The 17339-nt window shown below is 43.4% G+C and overlaps 1 protein-coding gene and 1 pseudogene across 1 annotated transcript in view; one reads left to right on the top strand and one right to left on the bottom strand.

Moving 5' to 3' along the window:
• Positions 1-5369, bottom strand: part of UHRF1BP1 (UHRF1 binding protein 1) — a 73467-nt gene extending 68098 nt beyond the window's left edge. Inside the window, exon 1 of the mRNA XM_039241796.1 lies at positions 5095-5369. Coding sequence (XP_039097727.1) covers positions 5095-5138 — 44 coding nt within the window. The 5' untranslated portion in view covers positions 5139-5369. The remainder of the gene's footprint in view (positions 1-5094) is intronic.
• Positions 5370-9227: 3858 nt separating this feature from the next.
• Positions 9228-10203, top strand: LOC120238170 (annotated as a pseudogene).
• The last annotated feature ends 7136 nt before the right edge of the window (positions 10204-17339 follow it).

The following is a 17339-nucleotide window of genomic DNA, read 5'->3' on the forward strand; positions in this document are numbered from 1 at the left end:
TTAAACTTTAACACATGCATATCCTACAGCCCAGAAATTCCACTCTTATGCATATCCCCAATAGATAGTGTACATTTGCTCACCAAAGGACATAGTAGAATGTTCCTAGCAGCACTGTTCATTATAGCCCTAACCTGGGAAGCTAATCAAATGTCCATCAATGGTAAAATATGTAAATAAATTGAGGTATATTCACATAATAGAACGCCATACACAATGAAAATGCAGAGTCTACAACTTGATTAATCTTGCAAAAATAACATTGAGCTAAAGAAGCCAGACATAGAGGCATATATCATACAATCCCATTTATATAAAGTACAAAAACAGACAGAACTAATCTATATTGTTAGGAATCAGGACAGTGGTTACTCCTTGGTAGAGAGAATGACAGAAGACATAAGGGGGCTTCTTGGGTGCTGGTAATATTGTTTCTTCATATGCATACTGGTGACAAGAGTACATTCAATTTGAAATATTCAGCAGATGAGAAGCTTATAGCAACGTAATAGTAAAGACAATCAGAGTGCCTACATGTGAATCTCAGTTCCATCACTTACTAGTTATAATTTCGAGCAAGTTACTTAACCTCTCTGTGCCACATTTCTTCATCTATAAAATAGGCCTAATAACTATCATATAAGGTTATGAGAATTACATCATCATAAGATTGTAAAGTGCTTATTTACACAGTTGGTTATTATCATTAAGTATCTGCTAAGTAAAAAAAATATGCTTTATTCTGAAGCAACACAAGATAATGAAGAAGGGAAAGAAAGACATACAGGATTTGACAATTACTAGAAAATGCACAGGGTGGCTGGGTGGCTCAGTTGGTTAAGTACCTGACTCCTGACTTCCGCTCAGGTCATGATCTCACAGTCATGAGACTGAGCCCTGGATCAGGCTCCACACTAGGTGTGAGGCCTGCTTAAGATTCTCTCTGTCACTCGCCCTCTGCCCCTTTCCCACTCACTCATGCGTGTGCACACACGCACATGCACACACACACACACCCTCTCTCAAAAAAAAAAGAAAAGAAAATGAACAAAATAATTATTTAGGAAATCCAGGCAATAATAAGTAAAATCTAGTACAAAGAGGCATGACCTGGAAGTTGAAACGACTACAAACCTTCACCTAAACAGACCCTGGGCCAGCAGTCAGTTTCTCTGAGCCTGCAGCTCCCCACTGTCCACTGGGTGGTGGCCACGATGCTCTCTTCAGGATGATGAGTAATAACGAGGAGGCACTGATCCAGAACTAAGAATGCTGAGCTCACGGTAGGGTCTCATATTCTCCCAGAGGACTCTGAAATCTTGTATGCCTCTGGATTTCACTAATACTTGTTTTTAAAATATCTACCATCCCTATCAGCCGTGTCTCTGTCACTCGGGGTCACATTTCCTGCAGCTATTTAGAGCAAATAATTAAGACTTCTCGTAAGTTTCTAAAAGGGCCAGTCAAGTGGGTTGCTGTCACCCAGCCCCCGGCAGTATTCCTAACTTTTCTGGTCATGATATAATAGCTACTCTTTATTAAACCCTACTGATATGCTGAGCCCTATAATAAATACCTTATACCCAATCCTCAAAAAAATCTGCTAGGTACATAGTATTCTTCCTTATTCTCATCTTTTATAGGTAAGACAACTAAGGCTCAGAAATGCTGACCTGTTCAAAAGTGACAGAGCTGGCAGGTGAATTAGGCTTCTCTGGCTCCAAAGTCCATGCTCTTTCCATGAGCCACAGTCCCTTTACTTACTTGGCAATCAATCATATTCCGTCTTTTACAAAAGGTCATTAGCTAAGGTGAGCTAAAACAAGAATAATCAATTTACTGAAAAATCAATTTCAGATATATTTTTTAATGATTACCTTTGTTTCTAAGTAAAGGTCTCCCCCTGGGTCAATTTCAATGAATACTGTGCATTGAAGCTATTTGTATTACACAGCAGTCATCCAAACCATAGGTTAAAGCCCTTAAAAGATATTTACATCACTCCCCTGCTGAATCCCTAGTGCCCAGATCCGGGCCTGGCCTAGAGCCAGCCCATAACAAAAACATCTTGAAGACCACCTTCCTCAGATCTTGTTTACCGAAATACTCTACTAGTAAGAAGGATGCATTCTAACAAAACACTTTAATATCTTAAACTTCATGGCCAAAATTAAACATGAGAGTCACTGGAATATTCTTCCTGCTCTTAAGACACTCTTCTCCAGGTCAAGTGGCATTGTCATCATCCTTAATTATTAAACACCTAAAAACATTTATTTATCATACTGAGGTAACTCAGTGTACCCTCTGTTCTCTTTCCCCATGAGACATGGTAAGCCACAGAAGCTGTAATTCCCCTCCAGGCAGGCTAGCCTCTGCAACTATATCATAGAGACCGTACAAAGACACAAATGTCATACAGGATTAGGCCAAAGGCCCAAGGAGTCTGACCTGTCCCCCAAACAGATCCATGTCCTACTGCCTTTTCCTGAAGCCCTGATACTACAGACCCAAATAACCTTCTCTTCCTCTTCCTTATCAACCACACAACACTGAGGAAACCAGAAATTTCTCCCAATGTCCCTCACGCTATTCCTGTTTCATCAAAAAGAGATACTTTGTTCATCTCCAAGGAACCACTGAATAGGTCTGCATGTATTATTAAATTTTTTCTTTAAAAACTCTATATTCATAAAGAGTGCACAGAATGTGTGTGCACTAAGCTGGATTCTATTCCACTACCTTAGCTCCCATTGCAACTTGGGCAAGTTGCTTATCCTCTCTAGGCTTTAGTTTCCACAGCCATAAAATGAGGGAGTGAAACTAGTCAGGGGTTAGTCACCAGGTTCCAGGATGCTTGCAAGATTCAGGCATGTGCTTGAGGGTTCATAACTCTCCCCCAGAATTTATATAAAAAATTACCTGTTTGCATATGTGGGTTTTTCTGGAAAATTCTACAGCTTATATCAAATTGTCACACAAATCATGGCCCAAAAAAATAACTATAGCTCATGTTTAATTGAGCACTTACTATGTGCTAGGTCTTTACATATATTTATTCATGTAACCCTCATAATAACCCTTTGAGTTAGATACTATTACTATTCTCATTTTACAGTTGAAGAAAGTAAACCAGAAAAGAGCCTGGGCCCTTAAACCAATGCTATGTTGGGTGAGATCATCTCTAAATCCTAAAATTCTCTGATTCTATGTTTATGCAAATAAATAGTTCTCCTTTAGTTAAATTTTCTGTACCACTTCACATTCGTTAGTCCTAACTTTTTTTTAGTGTTTATTTTTGAGAGAGAGAGAGAGCATGAGAGGGGGAGGGGCAGAGAAAGAGGGAGACAAGAATCCAAAGCAGGCTCCAAGCTCTGAGCTGTCAGCACAGAGCCCAATGCACGGCTAGAACTCATGAACTGCGAGATCATGACCTGAGCCAAAGTTCGATGCTCAGTGGACTGAGACACCCAGGCGCCCCTGGTCCTACCTTTTTTTTAAGTGACTCAGGACCCTGAGATCAAGAGTCAGATCCTCTACCCACTGAGCCAGCCAGGTGCCCCCATTAGTCCTACTTTTAAATCTTTATACAGAACCACCAAACTCATGGAACACCCAGATGAATGCTATCTGAAAAATATTAGAAAGCTAATCCAAGTAAAATATCCAAAGGCACTTTTCAGCTCCAACCTCTAATCTGCTTTTACTTTTACAATATGGTGATTAATCAATAGACTTCGGTTAATCTAATTACTAATTAAAGTCTAAAATCAAAATTAACAGTGAATAAGCCAGAGTATCAGCCAGAAAGGGGGGGATACAGTGGCAGCAAAAGCGTCTCCCCATACCACTAGCCAAACCACTCACCAAGGCAGTGCAAAGACCAGGAAAGATACGTTAGTGCAAGGCCGCTGTGCCCTGTGTTGACTGGCGACACCTCCCTAATCCCACCTCCTGAAAACCACTGACCAGCATGGACAAGGCTTGAATCGCTCTCCCCTTGAGATACAAAGGCTGGCTAAAAGTATTAAGGCATTCCCAACCCCTGCCTGGAATAAGAAGCGAAAACTAAGTGAAAGGCTTCCAATTTCTGCGCACACCAGTTCTGACAACCTGCAACGGCAACACCGGAGTCGGCAGTCACCCAGTTACACCTGAAAACGGTTTTGCCAAACACCTCCCTCCCGCCCAAACTACTCAGGGACATAACACTGCTTAATAAATGGCTGCAAAGAAGTAGACTTTGTTAGTTCTTTTCGCAGGCTGTCAAAAATCCTCCACATCTTAAAGGGAAGGTTGTTGAAACTTTACGCCCAACTCTCATGACCTTTCTCCATTCAGTCTGTGTAATGAGAAGAGAAGCAAAGGAGGGAGAACCGAGATCAAGGGAATGGCCCTGGGTGCAGGGATTATATCCTTTTCAGGGGTGATGCAACAGGGTCAGCCAAACGAAGAAGCGGCGGAGGAGCTGCGAGCTTCTAGGAAGGAGGAAACCGGTGTCGGAGTTGGAAATCCGAGCGGCAGATGGATTATGAAGGACTGGGGGTCAGGTTTATTTGGAAGGGACCGGAGGATAAAGGCTCTGGTCTGGAGCTGAGTACCAGGAAGGCGAGAGAGGAAGCGGTGGAAGGGTTGGTGGCGCCGATAAGGAGGCGGGCACAGGACACGACGGGGGCGGGTAGGAAAGGGTGGCATCCCTCGGGGCCGCGGAGGGGACGGTCGGAGTGTCTGGGGGACGTGCAAGAGAGGACGGAGTGACCTGTTCGGCGGTGTGGGGAACTGAGTGAGGGGGCAGCCGGCCAGAAGGGATAGGGAGGCTGCGAGGGTTGAGGGGAGAGCCTGAGGTGCCCCCGCAGGGCAGAAGCGCCCTGCACTGGAGGGCCCAGGGCGAGGAAAGAACAGAGTGGTGACAACGGTCGGGGCCAGCGGAGCGGGCCGGAAGCTGTCCAGCTCGAGTTGAGGCGAGGGCCGCCACGGAGTCCCGGCTCGGGCTGAAGACAGGGAGACCGGCCCGAAGCAGGGCTTACGGGAGGAGGGTCCAAGGGGGTTAGGAAGGGCCCCGGGACGGCTGGGGGCCGGCGCTGGCGCTCTCACCGGGACAGGTGCTTCAGGATCTGCTTCTTAATGATCCCGGCCATGCCGGAGCCGCGGCCCGCGTGGAAGGCAGGCGGGCAGCTGTGGCCTCCTCAGTCGTGAAGGGGCGGCCCCTCAACTCGCCGCGGCGCGGGGACCGGATGCCGCCGCCACAGCCGCCGCCATGGCGCTCTCCGGCCCCTGCCCCGGCGCCTGGAGCTCCTCCACGATCCCACCCACCCGCGCGGCGCCGCGGTAGCCAGCCCGGAGCGACGCGGAGGTCTCGCGCCGCCAGCCCGGCTCGCAGCGGCCGGAGGCGCGCGCTGCTACAGAGGCGCGCGTGACGAGGGGCGGGGAGGCGCGTGGTGATGGGGCGGGGCGAGCGCGCGCACGCGCAGCGGCAGACCGGGGTGGGGGTACTAGCTCGATACTCTCTCTCCTTCCCTGCCGTCAGCCGCTCTGTGGAAAGAGATCTGGAAGGCTTCGCCTCTAAACTGTACGAGGTTCACACTCCCGCAGTTGCTTCGAAGCACAAGGGAATGGCGGCAAGTTCGTAATTTTTGGCAGGAACTCGCCAGATAATTGCTCAGCGCCTGGTCCGTTTCTCATTCACTTCCTTCACACGGTCACTATTGGTTGAGCACCAGCTAACTCCACTCCAGAAATCAGCCTGAGGAGTGGCAAGTAGTCTCAAGAACGTCACGGGCCCTTGGAACCACCGCCATCGTCTGCTTTGGGCTAAAGAACTGAGAAGGGGGCTCCGCATCACCATCTGTCTCCGTGCTTCATTTAACCTCTCTCTGACTAACCAATAAGCAAATGTTTACTTAACACGTAAGGAACTGAAGCCCGAGAGAACAGTTGAAAAAGCTTGCCCGAAGTCACAACTACTCAGTGAGGCTCGGGACTAGACCCCAGTGTTCTTCCTCTCAATTTAGTTGCTATTTCGACTCTATTTCGTTCATACATTTAAGTGTAACCCATATGCTGGGGACACCTGTAGAACCGGTGGCAAACGTGAAAAGGTGGCAGTTTTCTGGACTTAAATCTTAGAGCAAAATCCTGGTAAAATACTCTCGGAGACAGGCTTAAAGGAAATCCGGCCACCTATCCATATTTGTGAATAGGTAATACATACACCTGATACGGGCATACACCTGATACGGGCATATAACAACAGGTAATACAGTTGTTACCTGATTCCAGAGATAGTTCAAGCATAGTCAACTATAAAACGTTAAATTTTAAAATAAACAACAAAATTCATGTATTCCTATGTGTACCTTATAGTAAATTCAATTTTTCCCTAAAAGTTCCCCTAAACTTTTTTTAAAAAATAATGTCTATTTATTCTTGAGAGACAGACAGAACGTGAATGGGGAAGGGGCAGAGAGAGAGGGAGACACAAAATCCCAAGCAGGTTCCAGGCTCTGAGCTGTCAGCCCAGAGCCTGACGCCAGTCTGGAACTCAGGAGCAGAGAGGTCTGACGGTCAACTGACTGAGCCACCCAGGTGCCCCCAAAATTACCTTTTTAAAAGGGAAGCAAATAATCCTCAGCCTGGGGGCTCATTATTTGTCCCTCTGCCCACCTCTCAACTAAAAACATATCAGGAACCAGTAGCTCCCATGGAAGAAGTTTCTTGCCAGCATAATTGACCATTATCACTCTCTCCCGATTCACCTGCCAGTTGTAGGGGCCCTGAGGCAATTTCTTGCATTTTTGTGCTTCTTTTCCTGGAGAACCCTAGCAGCTGACTGGATATCTGACATCAGCTGTGTAAAACATAGCTTCCCCAAGCTCAGGCTCAGAGATTCGGCATCCTTGTTGAACAATTCATCATGCTCGATGACTGAGTTGTTTTTGTTGAAAGCAAAAACTGCTCTAAAAAAAAGTATGGCCCTTCTAAGGACAAGTGGAATAGGAGAATTCATAGTCTAACCAATAGTATTAATGTGTTTATCTTTTTCTGCAATGCTAAGAATGCAAAGCATATAAAAATAAAAGAGGGTACCTAGGTGGCTTATTGCCCCACGACGGGCTCTGCTCTTGCAGCATGGATGCTACTTAGGGTTCTCTCCTCTTCTCTCTACCCCTCTCTGACTCATGCTTGCGCTCTCGCTCTCTCAAAATAAACATTTAAAAATAATTTTTAAAATCAAATATAAATAAAAGGAACTTGGGCCCAATCCATACTTTTTTAAAAGTTAAACATTTTGAGATGATTGTATGTTAACTTTCAGTGGGAAGAAATAATGCAAAGATATCCCTGCATCCTTTACTCAGTTCCTCCCAAGGGTAACACATTGTAAAACTTCAGTATGATATAACCAACCAGAACATTGACATTAATACACTCTGTAGATGGAGCATTTCTACTTTTCTGATACAGTGCCTTTTATTTCCTTTTCTTGACTTATAGAGCAGGCTGCAATTCCTGGCACTTTGTTTAATGAGACTGGCAATGTTACCAGACAGAGAACTGATTCTGAACTCAGGTTCTGCCGCTTGCCACTCGAAAATGAATACTTGGGAGACAAGTGATGGTGGGAAAGGAAAGGTTGCTTTATTCAGGAAGCCGGCAACCTGGGAAGATGGTGGACTAACATCTCAAAAACCCATCTTCCCATCCAGGGACATCCACCCCATCCAGGGAAGATGGAAGGTTTTAAAGAAGTCATGGGGGAGGGTGGGGCGCCTGGGTGGCTCAGTCAGTTGAGCAAATGACTCTTGATTTTGATCTCACGGTTGTGGGATAAAGCCCTTCATCAGACCCCACTCTGAGCTTGACGCCTGCTTGGGATTCTCTTTCTCCCTCCAATTCTCTCCCCTGCTCATGCTCTGTCTCTCTTTCTTTAAAACAAAAAGAAGAAGGAGGAGGGGTAGGGGAGGATGAGAAGGAGAAGTAGTAGTAGTAGTAGTAGTAGTAGTAGTAGTAGTAGTAGTTATGGGGAAAGGGAGGGAAGCTATGTGCAGGAGAAGCAGGTGCCCACACAGTTAGTTTTGTCCTTTGTCAACATGACCCTAAACAGATTTGCTGACATCAGTGGCAACCGTTTTCTCGAATGTAGTCAGGCCTTATCTTCTGGGAAAGAGGGGTCCTTCGCTCCTCAAGGCCAGTGGTCTGAAAATCTCAAGACTATGTTAGTTCTGCTACCTACCATGGGACTTTGGTCAGCAAGCAAGGAGTGCATAAGCTTGAAGCAAATGGATCCTTCAGACTAGTTGGAATGCTGTTGCAGTGAGAGCACACATATTTTCTGTTCCCAATCTTAGCGGGAAAGCATTCATTCAGTCTTTCACCATTAAGTATAATGTTATCTGTAGATTTTTTGTGGATGCTCTTTATCAAGTTAAGGAAGTTCTCTAGTCCTATTTTACTGAGTTTTTATCAAGAATAAATGTTCAGGGGCGCCTGGGTGGCTCAGTTGGGTAAGCGTCCAACTTTGGCTCAGGTCATTATCTCGCAGTTTGTGAATTCGAGCCCCGTGTCAGGCTTTGTGCTGACAGCTAGCTCAGAGCCTAGAGCCTGTTTCAGATTCTGTGTCTCCCTCTCTCTCTGACCCTCCCCTGCATATGCTGTCTCTGTCTCAGAAATAAATAAAACATTAAATAATTTTTAAAAAGAATAAATGGTCAGTTTTTTCAAATTTTTTTTTCTGCATTGAATGTTATATTCATGTGATTTTTCTTTAGCCTGTTAACATGGTGTATTCCACTGATGGATTTTCAAATACTGAACCAACCTGCATCCCTAGAATAAACCTCATCTGGCCATGGTAAATAATTTCATATATTGCTGAATTCTATTATTAATATTTGCTTAAGAATTTGTGTAGATTTCCTTAACGGCTAATGACGTTGAGCATCTTTTCATGGCTTATAAGCCATTTGTATATCTTCTTTGGAGAAATATCCATATCCCTTTTAAATCAGGTTATCTTTTTGTCATTGAGTTGCAATTGTTCTTTTTATATTCTAGATACAAGTCCTTTGTCAGATATATTATTTGAAAAAAAAATTCTCCAGTTTTGTGAGTCATCTTTTCATTTTCCTGATTGTGTGTCCTTTGATGCACAAAAAGTCTTTTTTAGACCCTAGAAGCAGCTTCTCTGCTCCTCTCGAAACTCAGTCAGGTTCAGCCTCCTCGCCTCCACTCCAGCCTCCACCATGTCCATCAGGGTAACCCAGAAGTCCTACAAGATGCCCACCTCCAATCCCTGGGCCTTCAGCATCCACTCCTGGCGCCCGCATCAGCTCTGCCCTGTCCCAAGTGGGCAGGGGCAGAAGCTTCCGGGGTGACCTGGGCAGCAACATGAGTGTGGTCAGGGGCTACGCCAGAGCCAGGGGTATGAGGGCCATCACAGCTGTCTCAGTGAACCAGAGCCTGCTGAGCCCCCTTAAGCTGGAGGTGGACCCCAACATCCAGGCTGTGTGCACTCAAGAGAAGGAGCAGATCAAGACCCCAATAACAAGTTTGCCTCCTTCAGGGACAAAGCACTGCAGAACACTGCTCAGAGCAACATGGACATGTTCGAGAGTTACATCAACAACTTTCAGGGGCAGCTGGACACCCTGGGCCAGGAGAAGCTGAAGCTGGAGGTGGAGCTTGGCAACATGCAAAGCCTGGTGGAGGACTTCAAGAATCAATACAAGGAGGAGATTAAAGAACATGCAGACGTGGGGAATGAATTTGTCATCAAGAAGGATTTGGATAAAGCTTACATGAACAAGGTGGAGCTGGAGTCCTGCTTGAAAGGGCTGACCGACGAGATCAAGTTCTTAAGGCAGCTGTAGGAAGAGGAGATCCGTGGGCTGCAGTCCCAGACCTCAGACATGCCCGTGGTGCTGTCCATGGACAACAGCTGCTCCCCAGAACTGGACGGCATCATTGCCAAGGTCGAGGCCCAGTACGAGGAAGTCGCCAACCACAGCAGGGCTGAGACTGAGACCACGTACCAGATCAAGTACGAGGAGCTGCAGACATTGGCGGGAAGCACAGGATGACCTCCATCGCACCAGGACGGAGATTTCCAAGAACCTCAGCCGCCTCCAGGATGAGATCCAGGGCCTCAAAAACCAGAGGACTTCCTTGGAAGCCGCCATAGCTGATGCTGAGCAGCCTCACTAGGTGGAAGAATAAGCACCTCACTTGGCCTTTGTGGCACGAGTAGGAATAGGGCCTGGGTTTTTACCTTGTGGTGTTTGGGTGGAGTAAAGTGGTTATTGTCTAAAAGTTTTCTATCTTGCTAAGCTGTCTCTTTTCTAGTCCTTTGCCTACAGAAAGTAGGCTTTTGGGGGCGCCTGGGTGGCTCAGATGGTTAAGCGTCCGACTTCAGCACAGGTCACAGTCTCTGGGTTCATGAGTTCGAGCCCCACATTGGGCTCTGTGCTGACAGCTCAGAGCCTGGAACCTGCTTTGGATTCTGTATTTCCCTCTCTCTCTCTGCCCTTCTCTGCTCTCACTGTCTCTCTCTCTCTCTCTCTCTCTCTCTCTCTCTCAAAAATATATATAAACATTTAAACAATTGTTAAAAAAAGTTTTAAAAAGAAAGCAGGCTTTTCTTGGGGTGTGTTTTGTCTATGGCCTATCAGTATTTCTTACTTGCTAGCTTCTGCTCCAAGTCTGGGATATATGAAGCAAAAGAAAATCCAGAGCTCATTATGTTGTTCCTTGGGTCCCCAAGGTCTGCATTCTTTCCACTTTTCAGTCTTCTTCTGCTTGTTTTACACACACACACACACACACACACACACACACACACACACACACATTCATTCTAGGGTTTTAGCTGTACTTAGCAGTAGGAATAGGGAAAAGTACATCTACTCCATCTTTCTGGAAGCCTAAGTCCATACCATTTTCTTTAATGCTTTTAACATTTTTTTTTGAATTAGCTATAGATTCATAGGAAGTTGTGAAGGTCATACAGAGAAGTCTCGTGTTCCCTTCACCCACTTTCCTGCAATGGTTACTTACATCTTACATAACCACAGTAACATAAAACCCAGGAAACGGATACAGGCATATCTCAGAGATATTGCAGGCTGAGTTTGGTTCCAGATCACCATAATAAAGCAAATATCACAATAAGACAAGTCAAATAAGTTTTTTGGTTTCTTAGTACATGAAAGTTTATAGTATACTGTAGCCTATTAAGTGTGCCATAGCGTTATGTCTTAAAAAACAATGTATATACCTTTTTTTAAAAAATCCCTTACTGTGACAAATATCATTATGACTTCACTCATATGAGGACTTCAAGATACAAAATGGATGAACATAAGGGAAGAAAAGCAAAAATAGTATAAAAACAGGGAGGGGGACAAAAACATACGACACTCTTAAATATGGAAAACAAACAAGAGGGTTACTGGAGGGGCTGTGGGAGGGGGGGATGGGCTAAATGGGTAAGGGGCATTAAAAATATACTCCTGAAATTAACATTGCACTATGTGCTGACTAACTTGGATGTAAATTAAAAGATAAGTTATTTTTAAAAATACCTTACTGTGGGGTGCCTGGGTGGCTCAGTCGATTAAGCAGCTGACTCTTGATTTCAGCTCAGGTCATGATCCCCTAGTTCATGAGATTGAGCCCCACATCAGGCTCTGCAATGATAGGACACCAGCTTGGGATTCTCTCTCTGCTCCTCCCCTGCAAGCACGCACACACTCTCTCAAAATGAATACATAAATATCTTAAAAATACCCTACTGCTAAAAAATGCTAACCATCATCTGGACTTTCAGCAAGTTGTAATCTTTCTGATAGCAGAAAGTCTTGCTACAATGTTGATGGCTCTGATAACCAATCCAGGTGGCGGTTGCTAAGGGCTGGAGCGGCTGGGCCAATTTCTTAAAATAAGACAAAGATGAAATTTATCACATTGATCAACTCTTCATTTCACAAACGATTGATTTCACTGTAGTATGAATGTAGTATGCGGTTTGATAGTGTCTTACCCACAGTAGACTTTCAAAATTGGAGTCAATCCTCTCAAACCCTGCCCTCACTACTTTGTCTATTACGTTTATTTGATATTCTAATCTTTTGCTGTCATTTCAATAGACTCCACAGCAGCTTCACCGGGAGTAGATTCCATCTCAAGAAAATACTTTCTTTGCTCATCAATAAGAAGCAAATCCTCATCCATTAAAATTTTATGAGATGTGTAGCAATTCAAATATAACAATAATGAAAAAGTTTTCACTATTAAGAGAAGTACCAAAATGTGACACAAAGACACAAAGTTAGCAAATGCTGTTGGGAAAATGGTACTGATAGACTTGCTCCACATAGGGTTGCCAAAAACTTTGTCAAAGTACAATATCTGCAAAGTGCAATAAAATGAAGCAAAATAAAGGGGCATCTGGGTGGTTCCGTTGGTTAAGGTTATACTCTTGGTTTCCGCTCAGGTCATGATCTTGTTTGTAGGTTCAAGCCCCATGTAGGGCTCCATGCTAACAGCACAGAGCCTGCTTGGGATTCTCTCTCTCTGCCTCTCTCTGCCCCTCCCCAGCTCAGTCTCTCAAAATAAGTTAACTTTTTTTTTTTACAAATAGTTTATTGTCAAGTTGGTTTCCATATAACACCCAGTGCAAAATAAGTTAACTTTTAAAAAATGAGCACAATATTGGTAGGTGTGTTTAATTCCTCATTTAACCAAATGGATAGACTTATATAATTACTACCACAGTCAAGACACAGACTACTCCATCACGATAAGTCTCCCTCATGCTACCGCTTTATAGACATTTCCTGCACCCCTCACCCCCAACACATCCCTAACCCCTGGCAACTACTAATTTGTTCTTCATCTTGATAATTTTGTCATTTATTAGCAATGAAAACATGCAGTATGTGACTTTTCAGAGTGGCTTTTTCACTCAAGCACAATGCCCTTGAGATCCATCAAGTTGTCGTATCAATAGTTTATTCTTTCTTATTACAGAGCAATAGTCTACCATCTATACATTTTAAAATTACCTAGCTGATCACTTTCGGACCCAGAAGCTTTCTTCAGCTGCTTGGCAGGACGGCCACATCTCCTAATTCATGACTAAACATCTGTGTGTGCAGCGTAGGTATGTGCTATGTATGGAACATAAGAGGACACACACAATGCCCAGAGAAGGATGAGACTATGCCAACAAGGAAAGGTGATTTTTATAGAGAACTCGAGAGTTAAGAAGCACAGTGATGGGTTGTCACTGCCTCTTAGGATTCTTGAGAGTAGTTTTCTAGTTGGTGGTAGCTATGACGTTTTTAAGACTTTACTGAGGCATGATTGACGTATAGAAAGGCACACAATTTTTAAAAGTTTTGACGTGTACACACAACAGTGAAAACACCACCACAATCAAGACAATGAACCTATCCATCCCTCTCAACAGCTCTAGCTGTTGTGAGCAGACTGACTTCCCTGATGTTCCTGCAAAAATTAAGGAGACTTCTACTTCAGAGTCTTTGTACTTGCTGTTCCCTCCACCTGGAATGTGGGTGCACTAAACATCTCCGTGGTTCCCTCCACTCCCACCCCTTCGTGTCATCTCCGCAGTCACCCCTGATCTGGCACTCCCTATGCCTCCTACTTACTTCATGGCATGTATCATGCAACAGTGGTGTTTCTTACTGTCTGACTTCTTAGTAGGACAAATGAGTCAATATCCCTCTTCTCCTTGAGTATCTTTTTTTTTTTATCAGATTAGATTCAGCTGCACATAACAGAAAACTCAAAAAATGACAAGACTTCAATAAGAAGTATGTTTAGATCCCTTTCATGTAACAGAAGTCTGAGGAAGGCAGTTCATGGCAGCTCTTCAACATTAGGGACCTCGACTCCTTCTATCTTGCTAACACCATCCTTTGTTGCCAGTTTATGGTCCAAGATGTTGCTTACATTTCAAACAAACATCATATCCACATTCCTATCAACAGGAAAGAAAAATGGCAGGAAAAATAGACATGTTCTCTCTTGCCATGGGACCTCACCTAAGTAAAAGCTATGGCAAATGTGCTATTTACTGCTGACAGGCATGGATGCAGATAAGAAATTAGGGGGACGCCTAGGTGGCTCAGTTAAGTGACTGACTAGCTCAAGTCAGATCGTGATCCCAGGGTCATGGGATCAAGCCCCAGTTCAGGTTCTGCGCTTATAGCACATAGCCTGCTTGGGATTCTGTCTCTCCCTCAATCTCTGCCCCTCCCCTGCTCTCTTTCCCCCTCTCTCCCTCACTAAATAAACTTTAAAAAGATTAGGGGTTCTATTATTACAGATAGTAATGGATACTGGAGTGGGCAATTAGTAATTCTGTCCGCCATTCTCAGCTCTATTACATTACTCATCTTTTTGTCCCTCTTTACCTGCCTCACTATAACAGGGACAAAGAGGGGAGAAATGTAGCATTTGACCATAGAGGTAAAGTTCTTTGTCCTTTTACCTCTCTGTTCTTTCTCCCCAAAGTTACTAGAATGTGATGTACAGGCAAAGAAAAGGGGGAAAGTTTTAGGAGACCTGTTTCTCAGGGTCACTGTGAAAGCTGAATTAAAGTCCTTACAAAGAGCTTTGAGATCTTGCTTCCTAGGCTGTGTTCAAAGTCTTACTATTAAATGAGCACTAAGTCAACGGGCCTTTTTTAAATGGCAGCTGAGGAAAGACACTTATTCAAAAAGAACAAGTATGGAGAAATTGGACAACACCTTGATGGGTAATCAACATTATCATCACCGAGGGGCGGATGGACATTATGTGCCTGCCTACAGATGTGATGTCCCAGAGACACAACTGAGGACATGTACCAGAATGTAATCATGAGAAAACATCAGGCAAACCCAAAATGAGAAATGAGGGGCACTGTATTAAACAAAAGTTAGTGAAATTATCAGTGCCATAAAAGACAAAGGCTGAGAATTGTTCTAAATTAAAGGAGACTGAGGAAATCTGACCAAAAAATGAAGTACATGATTCTGAAGGGGATCCTGTAAAGGAAAGGGAAAAAAACTGTAAGGACCATGTTGGATCAATGGACAAAAATGAAATCAGATGGGCAGATTAAATTATTGAATAAAGGATACATTTTTTGAGCTTGACGAGTAAACCATGGTTGTGTAAGAAAATGTACTTATTCTTAAGAAAATGTATACCTTAAAAAAAATGTATACCTAAGTATTTATGGTAAAAGGCTGGATATAAGCAACTTACTCCCAAATGGTTCAGGAAAAATATATATACATGTACATACAGAGAGAGGGAGAAAACACACACACAAATAATCAGACAAATGAAGTGAAATGCCAATAGCTAATACCTTGGTCAGAGGGTATTTAAGTGTTCTTTGTACAGTTCTTTTCTTGCCAACTTTTCTATTAAGTCTGCAATCTCTCCCACCCCTAGAGAGGACAATAAACAGCACACAGATTTCCTTAATTCTGTACCTATCTAATGAACTATCCTAAATGTTTTATTTGATTCTGTGCCAGAAAACCTAACCTGAAAGCTTTCAATTGGGAGGGAAAGAAATGACCCCAATCAGATTAACATTTATTTCAGGACATTTCTGTAAACCTAAGGCAGGCTAGGCTTTTTTCTTCTGTTTACCAAATACATCCAGGAGCCTAAAAGATACCATCTGACTGAAGCTATTTAATTGGGACAAACACTTAATCACCACTGGACTTTTTCCATACAGGATGACCAAATTAGCCTGTGGCTCTATGCAAGGATCCCATTTCTCGTGCAGCTGGGAATCAAGGGGACTGGCATTCTGACAAACCACTGAAGCCGAGGCAATGGAAACGATGCTAGCTTAGACTTCAAATGCACTTCCAGCGACTCTGGATCTTCTCACAGAAAAGGGAGAAAGCATGTTGCCCCACATCTACACTAACTTCTTCAATTCTTGAGATCTAGTGGCATTCTTGTTTGCACTATACAAACCTCACATTATAGTTAATTCACATTTTACAATTAAAACCAGATGTCTAAAGGCGTAGATCAATAGCAATAAATAAGTTTGGGTTCTTCACAGCCTCTTACAAAGGAAATGTCTTATGATCATTAGCTGTAACAGTTTGACTTCTTGAAAGTTGTTTTTAATGCTCATTTATTTTTGAGAAAGAGAGAGAATGAGCAGAGGAGGGGCAGAGAGAGAGAGACAAAGGGAGAGAGAGAATCTGAAGCAGGCCCCGAGCGGTCAGCACAGCAGCCCCAACATGGGGCTCGAACCCATGAACCTGTGACCGAGCCAGTCAGACATTTAGCAAACACACCCAGGTGCTCCAGTTTGACTTTGACGGAGTTAATAAAAAGACAAAAAGAACCTTAGAACTATTTATTCCTACTTTAGTTCAGTGTAAAGTTTGTTAAACTTTTGAGTCATCACACTGTTTTTCTAAAACTATATAACACACGTTCTTCCAAGAAAACAAATGTTTCGGGGCCCCTGGTTGTTAGCTCAGTCGGTGGAGTGTGCAACTCTTGATCTCCAGTGGTGAGTTCAAGACTCAACATTGGGTATGGAGAGTACTTATAAATAAAAACTTAAAAAAAAAAAAAAAGAAAAATAATGTTTCTAGAATGGATATTCAACCTTAAAAATTTACTTTGGAAAAAGCTTTCTTTTAGGAAGACTGGGGTTATTCCAAAGTACCTGAGACTATTTTAAAAAATAAAATAGGGATCTGTGGGCTTTCTATATATACACAAAAGACAGCCTCAGCACGGTGAGCCCGAGAGAGCCATCCAAACCACAAACGTGCTGAGTCACATGTAAGCTCAGTTGGCAGTTTCCCCTAACAACCTCTTAAGTCTGCAGATTGAAATAACAAATCTGAGCTATAAAAGTCAGCTATACAAATAATCAATTTCTGGTAAGTCTTTCATTGAAAGATATAACAACGGAAAGCTAAAAAGCAACAAGTAGTCCTAGTAAAGGCTCAAATTAGGAAATTGACTCAGCTTTTAGAGGCTTAGCATAAAATCATCTCTGTCCAGATGTCTATTTTTGACCACCTGTTTACCTAGATAAGGTTATTTGCCTTAATTAGCCCCTCTTCAAGTTTCTAGGGGGAAAAAGCCACCCACCTAGTGCTATTTCAGTTTCCAGCTATACATCTATAAAAAAGTATATATAGACATACACATATCTCCAGTATTATCCTAAGACAGAGTTTGCCCAGCCCACCAATAATAAAAATTTCATGGGGAGCTTTCCAAAATTGTGAATTTCCTAAGCCTCACCTCAGATATATTAGATCAAAATCTGG

This window comes from Hyaena hyaena, unplaced genomic scaffold (assembly GCF_003009895.1).
Source record: "Hyaena hyaena isolate Hyena2069 unplaced genomic scaffold, ASM300989v1 scaffold_202, whole genome shotgun sequence".
NCBI classification, from domain to species: domain Eukaryota; kingdom Metazoa; phylum Chordata; class Mammalia; order Carnivora; family Hyaenidae; genus Hyaena; species Hyaena hyaena.